The 8047-nt window shown below is 50.0% G+C and overlaps 1 protein-coding gene across 2 annotated transcripts; it reads right to left on the reverse strand.

Annotated features, from left to right (window-relative positions):
• Positions 1–369: 369 nt before the first annotated feature.
• LOC101170604 (PR domain zinc finger protein 1) lies at positions 370–8047 on the reverse strand. 2 transcript variants are annotated; one of them, XM_004074327.4, is made up of 7 exons: positions 7836–8047; positions 7437–7696; positions 5447–5566; positions 4059–4299; positions 2138–3000; positions 1931–2059; positions 370–1700 (listed from the first exon to the last, which is right to left on the reverse strand). In XM_004074327.4, the coding sequence occupies exons 1-7, from the start codon at positions 7843–7845 to the stop codon at positions 1182–1184; spliced, it is 2142 nt and encodes a 713-aa protein (XP_004074375.1). In that variant the 5' UTR covers positions 7846–8047; the 3' UTR covers positions 370–1181. The 2 variants fall into 2 exon arrangements, with proteins under 2 accessions (XP_004074375.1, XP_011479444.1); XM_011481142.3 differs by lacking the exons at positions 5447–5566; positions 7437–7696; positions 7836–8047 and adding an exon at positions 4407–5431.

Below are 8047 nucleotides of genomic sequence, written 5' to 3' on the forward strand. Positions count from 1 at the left end.
TTTGTTGGAAGTCTACACCCCAACCACTTGAAAGAAAGTGGGAGAATCTCTCAAATGTTTTGACTAAAACGTACTTTACCGAGGCATTTCATTTGTCAGTTTACACCTTCGATAACCTGAACTACAGAAAAAATATCATGAAAAAAAAAGATTTGCAAGAAAATGTTTAAATAAAAAATGATGGCTGAGCAAGGATGGTTATTCTGACAAATAAAATGACTGAGTGACAGCTGCGACAGTACAGGTAGGCTTTTGTACCTGCCAAACCAAGAGGACCAGCAAAAGGAAGTGAAATCTAGCTCAAAAATGTCAAAATAAAGTCGTTTGGCGTCACGCAGCAAGCTAGCTTTGACAAATCACAAACAACACTTGTAGAAACCATATCTTTAATGTGCTACATCATGGAAATATAAAAGTATCATCAAAATAGTCTCTCACATATAAATTTTTGACATGTCACAACCTGTTGGCAAAAATAATCTACATCAACAAACATCCTGTACAAAAATTAGCTAAAAAAATAAGAGAAGAAGCTACTAATGGGAAACTGTGGTCAAAGGAAGACTTGATGCTACTTGACGACTTCATGTAAAAACCTGGCAGGCTGTGCTTTTTTTGTTGTTTTTTTATGAGGTTCTGGTGTCCAGCTGAGATTTGGATGAAGCTACAGACATTGGTGTTAAAGCTTTTAAAGAAGAGGGGCATGAGTGTTTCTTTGTTTTCTCACAGTGAAGCTGAGTGGTTTGTCTGTTTTTGGTAACCTCGGGTGAGGAAAACGACGATCCGTCTCCATCGGTATTTCCTTCCCTTTAAAGTGGAACTCAACATTGACACATTCACATGGTTTTGGTTGTTCGTTTTGGCAAAAGGTGACACCCGATTTTTCCGTTGTTTTGTTTTTTTGTCCGACAGAAACCCAGATATCCACAGATACAGATCTTTCCTGAGTCTAATTCCAGTTTTATTTTCCACTGGAAGTGTTACAAAAGCTACCAGAAAACTATGATTCAACAAAATAAATATGGATTCCTTTGAAAAGGTAATAAGTTAAAGCACAAGAAAACAAACAATTCTCTACCTGAGTGAACAGATTTTAAATACTTCACAGCGGCTCAGTTCAGGGGCTGTTCCATCGCCAAGTCTTTGGAACATTTTTCCTTTGGTGCTCTAAAAAATGCTCTTCACTGGCTCTCTGTCTTCACCTTCGGCCATTTGTTTAGGTGGACGACGCTGGCTCGTTCCTGGTAGAGCGGTGGCGGGCTGACGGCGGCCGTCAGGGCTCGCAGCAGCACGCCGGTGTCCTTCTGGTCCTCCTTTCCCTCGCCCTCCAGGGTGCGCGCCAACCAGTGCTCCACTGCTTCACCAAGCTGAGTCGGCGACGCGGTTTCGGGCAGAGCGGCGGCCTCCTGGCTGGCGTCGAAGCGCTCCACCATCTCGCTGGTGCGCGGGTTGGCGCCGGGGCCGGCTGGACAGCAGCTGGTCTGGTGGATGCAGAGGGAGAAGCGGTGGAAAAAGGCCTGGGTGCAGCGCTGGCAGCGGTTGGGGCGGTCCTGGCTGCTGTGGAGGCGGCGGTGCAGCTTGAGGTGGATGTACTGCGTAAACTTGGTGTTGCACAGCTTGCATTGGTAAGGCTTCTCTCCAGAGTGGAGCCGCAGGTGCGTCTTCAGGTTGCTGGTGCTGCTGAAGCGTTTGTGGCACACCTGGAAAGAAAAACACATTTCTTGTAAAACAGGATGATTTTCTTTTTCACTCAAGCTTCAAAACCACGGAAACAAATATTATCGAGTTGTTTCAGACGCCCACTTGATCAAACATCGAAGTCACGTGACAGGAGGGCAGCAGTTTGAAAAATCTGTGTGTCGGCACACGACCAACATGAGTCGTGGTGGTCCTTCTATCAAAAAGGTTTACGAGAAGAGCTGCAGCGTACCTGGCATTCGTGTGGCTTTTCTCCGGTGTGGACCAGGTGGTGCTTCTGTAGGTGTGCAAGCTGGGTGAAGCTCTTTTTGCACAGGTCGCACTGGAACGGCCGCTCGCCGCTGTGCACTCGCAGGTGGACCTTCACAAACAGAGAAAACAGAGCCTGTTAGGGGAGCCTTTGGAACAGGAGGACGAGCTCCGGAGGTGAAGGTGCTACCTTGAGGTTGGAAAGCTGTCCGAAGGTCTTGGAGCAGATGTTGCACTCGTACTTGATCTTCCCGTTCTGCTTCTTTAGCGGGTAGGGCAGGGACTTGTGGCCCGGTCCATTTCGCGGCGCCGTGCCACTTTTGGTCATGCTGAGGTTCATGGCTTCCTCGCAGCCGGAGGGCGACGGCTCGGGGGTCAGCAGGTGACTGCTTGGTTTGGCGAGAGGAGACAGCTCTGGCGTGGCCGGGGAGCCCCTCGGCGGCGAGACGTTGGGCGTCTGTTCCTTCAGGCCCCCTTGTGTGGACGGAGCATAAGGGATGGACATGGGGAGCAGGGTCGGAGGGACGATCGGGGGGTATGGCAGTCTGTCGGCGCTCAGGTAGCCGCCGTATTGGAGGGCCCCTCTTGAGGGGAGCATCCCAGGGAAGGGTGGAGAACAGGCGGGCAGGAGGAGGCGGGGATAGTGGTACGGGGACAGGAACTGGTAGGAGGGCTGGAGCGGTCTGGACTGGGGGTAGAGGGGGTAAGAGGAGACCAGGCCCTCCCTGTGACCATAGAGCCCGTGGAGGTGTAGGGGGAGATTCCCAGACGCGCTTTGCAGCTGCTGCTCCGGCAAATACGCCTGGCCCAAGCCTCTGTGTCCAATGTGGGGCGGGGGGAGGACCCCCCAGGTTTCTGCGTCCTTCATCTCCACCTTTTTGCTGAAGTCCATGATCTGGTCGTCAGGCGTGTCCGGAGGAGTGTCTCTATCCAGCATTTCCACGTCTATCTTCTCCTCGTCTGCCCTCTGCTCCTTGTCTGTGGTCCACGCCAGCCGGTTTAGGTCCCTTTTGGCGCACTCCTCTTCCTCCTCTCCTCCCTCAGAGGACGGTTCTGTGGGGACAGAGGACAGTAAATCATAAGACGGCGCTTCGTCCATCCGCCCACAAGTAGCACACCTTCTTCTGGTAAACGGTAGTAGTTTCAGTTCTGACATGGCTCACAGCTTTCTGTGCGTTTCTGAGCCCATTTGCGCGTGGGAGTCGCTGTGTCACGACGCGCTCACGCATTTCTGTACTTTTACTCTGACTGGCGTGTGTTTGAACTGTCTTCCTCTGCTGACAGCAGGCAGAAAACAAACACACGCCTCTCCCTTCTGCATTAGAGGGAGCAACACACAGTCATGATGCGGACTGCTCGTTCTGCAGCTCCATGGTGGCTTTTTACCACCTAAGGATGCACCACAACTCCCACAAACTCATTTAAGACTTTTTTCTCCTAAAATACATTATTTTTTGGCCAATTTTTCTCTATTTTCTGTGTTCAAACAAAACCGAAGGAGCTTAAACTGTAATCCAGAACGCTAAAGGGGAAACTTAAGCAAACTTTTCAAGAAAATTTCTTATTTTTTGCCTTGCAAGAAAAAAGATCTTATGATTAGTTTCAGTAGCAAAATGATCGCTAAACCCGATAGAGAAAGATGGATGACTGGCAACCGATGTACTGTGTCCGGTTTATTCAAACAGTTGCGGGCAACAACAACGGCAACGCAACTTTCGTGAACAACAACTGGAATGAAGTGAGTCACGCAGGCCTTTGACCGGCTGTTATTCCCCTGACTTTACCTGAAACGCTCGACCTTTGGCACTCAGACGCGCCGGCTGCAGAGATTTCTGACCCCCACCGGTGGAAGCAGAATCCAATCAGCCTCCACTAGTTTTCCCTGATAGCAGCTATCATCTCAGACTAGAAGTGGCATGTTCAGAACTCAGATCCCAATCTGTGAGTCACCGCCGCTAAAAATAACTGCCGATCAGCTGATCTTCAAAGAAAATGAAGCAGCTGAAATGACAGACCGAGACTTTCTGGATTTTCTGCTAACTTTGAATTAAGAAAACGATCAATCCGGCGAGGATGTGTCCTAGACGGGTGTTTTCCCTTCAGGGACTCACTGTGGGTCAGCTGGTCCTGCTGGCTGCACAGCCGCTGGCTGAACTCCTTGCTGTACCACACCAGCAGCTCCTGTTTGGGCTCCACGGGCCGCATGGTGTAGAAGTAAATGTCCCGGCCGTTCTGGCACGCCACCGTGTTCTGCTCCGTCGGGGAGCGTGCCGGGTTCACGTAACGCATCCAGTTGCTCTTGTGGACGTCGTAGCCATCAATGAAGTGCTGCAGCTTGCCGCCGCTGTAGATCTGCAAAAGAAGAAGGTTTTGTTTTTTAAAACTGCTTATTTGGTGCCTTTCAGTTGAAGCTGAAATTCCCGGTGAATCCAAACGGGAACGTGGAAGAGCGGCATCACCTGTGCCATGTACGGAGAGCTGTCCTGTATCATGCTTAGTTATCTGTGCCGGGCTCCTCACCGTTCTGCTCTGCCGTCACGCCTCCTCCTGTGTTTTTGATTCTCAGAGGGGAGGCGGGGCTTGCTGATTCACCACCAGGGCGCACGCAGGACGGCACGCTTACCTCCAAAGAGAAAGCGAATCAGGCCTGCGGGCTGCCAGGGAGAGCCGGCAAAAGTGAAAGTGGATGTTTGGGGCGTGTGGCAACGCGTCTTCCTGCTGACAGGAGCAGCAGGCGAGGCTGACTTTCACTGCCGCGATCGAGGCAGGTTTACAGGAAACGGAAGGGAAAGAGCAGGCAGAAAAAAGTCCTGCAGGGAATTGACTCAGCAGCAGGGAAAATTTCCAAAGTGACTCAAGTCCCGCTGTGTGAGCCTCCTGAGCGCGCGGGGCATTGTGGCACCGAGTGTCAGGAAATCGGCTATGACTCTGTGTTGTGTTTGCCACTTCCCCTGAATTGTACAGCAAAAGCCCTGGGCAGCACGAGCTGAGGGCGAGGACGTTTTTCGCCACCTCGAGACCGTGGGAATCTTTCAGGCTGCTTCCACACCAGGACGGCCCCCTGGGGTCAGTCCCAGATGAGCGGGATGTCTCAGTTCTGACCAAACCGCCAGGGGGTATCGCCCCAAAACGTGGCCCGACCAAGAAGGGACGAAGAAAAATAGTCCCAAAAATCCCTTCACCGTGTTTACCCAGCTGCCTTCTTTTGCACTTTCAGATTTCTTTCTCTAAATCTGTAATAACCCATAAACAAAAAATAATTGCTTTACTACATCAGTTTACTTTTATTTCCACGTTGGGTTAATTTTCCCTCTCATGATCTGTGAGAGTCTGCTCACTGAAATGAACCCTACTCTGGTGCGGTTTACTTTACGTGAACTTTGACCCTTTTGTTCTGGAGTCAAACTGAGCTTTTTGATTTTTATTTTTGCTTGAGTTCAGGTGAGCTTTTCACACCTGCCAAAGCGTAACGGACTGAACCAAACGAGTGGAACCTCACCCTCCAGAAGTATTTCCTGTTAGCCTCTTTGGGGACGTTGTCTTTAGTGTAGATGTCTCCACGCAGGGGTCCGAAGCGGGTGCCCTGAGGGATGTACTCCTTGCTGAACACACCTATCACCTGGAATAGAAAAAAAAAACAAAAAAAGTTTTTACTTTTTTTTAACCCACTGACCCATTTAGAGGAAGAAATCCTCAGGCATGACCCACTTGGACGCTAACAGGCTAAACCAGTGACCTGTGGCCGAAGCTCTAAGATTAGAAGGTGCGCTCTCGATCTGTGGCGCCGCTTCTCCGACAGCTTGGTTCACAGGCCATCGTTACAAAACGAGCTGAGTCACATTAACTGGCGAGCGTCCACGTTTACGTGCACGAAAGGCATTAAAAGAAAACCTGCCGCGCGGGTCAATCAGTCGCTTTTTCTTCAGGGGATTTCTGCAGCTTGAAGGAAAAGAGACATAGCCTTAGCACATGAAAATACCCCTTAATGTCCCTTACTAACAGTAGTTTATTTAAGTATACTTAGTCTGTACTAAAGGTGGGGCAGAATACTTGAAGTTTACTCTTTATATATTATTTATCTATAGCAAACTTAAAAAGTTCCAATTTATTTTGTAAAAGTATTTAGTTAGTATACAATATACACTGCATGGCCTATGGTAGATTTGTTATACTTATACTCAAGTTAACAAAAAAGTGTACAACTTTTTGCTACTCTTACAAAGGAGTATCCAACAGAAATGTAGGAAAAGCGTTTTTTTCACAATTAAAGAAGGTAAAAATGAATCTCAAAAATGAAAAAACATATTTTCCTGACCTAAAATCCCCACGTCATGGTTCCTGGTGGGGGTGTGCAACAACGCCCAATGAGCTTTCGGAGGGTTTTGTATGGACATTGAAGTTATCCATGTAAGACCGGCTCTTTCCAAAATCCCCAAATTAGCTTTTAGGCACGAATTATGACATGTTTTTGTTGGAAGTCTGAGTCTGAACTCCCATCATGCAACAAAAACCAAGTGCACTGCCATGAAGTTCTCCCTGAAGGCTAAAAAAAATCGTGACATGGGTCAGTTCGAATTCTGATGAGCAAGCGTGCATGTGTGCAAGTGTGTGTGTGTGCCTGTTTGTGCGTCCAAGTTGTGATAACCCGGCCTGACAGGGACATTGTGCTTTGCTGGTGTTGCGTGACTAACAAGTTACTGTGGACCGCTGCTGCTGTGGCTCAACCGCTCGCTTCGGACGGGTGTTGCACGCATTTGTAATTAGACCCACGCTCACCCGCGTGGAGCCCCCGGGGCGCGGCTGCCCACCCCCAACGAAAGTTCATCATCTAGTTTTAACCCAAATCGCCACCCGCCTCCTCCTATCTCCTCAGCTGCTCCCTTGGTTGGGGCTGACGCTCCATCTGCCACGTGGCTTTCACCCCTCATGGCCTTTTTGGCACGCTCCGGGAGTGGCGTGGTGGGGGTACAAAACCCCCAGCGGAGCAGAGAGAGTGTCCTTGTGCAGCTCTGCCTGCTTTTTTGTACCCTGGTAGAAGAAAACTCCACACGGCTGCTAAACAAACACTCTCAAAACCCAGAGAAAGTTGCAAAGACATCTGGGGGGGGGTTTGTCAGCAGACTTTCGGATGAGGAACGGCGAGGAGGAGACACGCTGCAGAAGAGGAACGCAGGCAGAAAGTGTCAAATCGGAGGACAGAAAGAGGAAACAGAGGGCGACCACAAGCGAAGTGTGAGGCACTGCGAAAGCAGAGTGTGACAGCTCTTCTTCCACTTCCTAAGATGAGAAACGTCCCTGCAGCCGATGTAACTACGCCCGGCTGACTCTGGGCGGGATCCGTCAGCTACTTCCCATCATCCCTCAGCCCAAAAGTGAGCTGCCTTTTTGGCTCAACTATTAGTTGCAATTGAAGGTGCAGATCTGAAGCGGTGACCGGTCTCGTGTTGAGATCCGAAGCACCTGCAGCGGTGTTTGCTGGGATGCCTTACCTCGTTGTCCGTGTTGTAGCTGAAGCTGAGGTTTCGGGGGATGGAGGTCATGGCTTTGGGCAGGCTAAAACTCGGGTCCGACACTTGGTCTGGGACAATGTAGGTGCAGTTGAGAGCGAAGTCCACCTCTCTCCAGCTGCTCATGTCTCCCAGTGCGCTCTCCAGCTTCATGGTTGGTAGTCGACGTGTTCCAGACTCTGAGTTTGGGTCAGGTTGTTTTGGTATAGGCGCGCTTTGGTTCTCTGCTAAAGCTTTGAGATCTGGGAAAGAACATCAGGAAAGACATGAAGGGTTGCGTTGGTTGGAATCCAGAAAACAAAGGTGTCAATCAAGACTCAAAGATCATGGAGAGCATCTCCATCGGGGGCTACTCGTTAAAAGTCAACCCTGTTGACTTACTGCCAGTCATTCATTGAGCTCCTTGACCGTCATGTCTTTGGTTTGTCATCTCCTGGCCGTCTGCTCCTCACTCCTCTCAGCTCCTTCGGGTATCCGCTCTGCTCCTCTGCCAACCTCACCAGAAACTCCTGAGCCACGACCGTGCCAGGCTTTTTCAGGTTGGATCACCGGCCAATCAGGAGGCGCTGCGGTCACGTGACCAAGCCCTCTGA

This window comes from Oryzias latipes, chromosome 11 (assembly GCF_002234675.1).
Source record: "Oryzias latipes chromosome 11, ASM223467v1".
Taxonomy (NCBI): domain Eukaryota; kingdom Metazoa; phylum Chordata; class Actinopteri; order Beloniformes; family Adrianichthyidae; genus Oryzias; species Oryzias latipes.

Coding starts and splice junctions, on each gene's coding strand:
- LOC101170604 (XM_004074327.4), bottom strand. Junction 3,001..4,058: donor GCAGGACCAGCTGACCCACA/GTGAGTCCCTGA, acceptor CTGTCCCCACAG/AACCGTCCTCTGAGGGAGGA. Junction 1,701..1,930: donor AAAAGCCACACGAATGCCAG/GTACGCTGCAGC, acceptor TTTTCTTTCCAG/GTGTGCCACAAACGCTTCAG.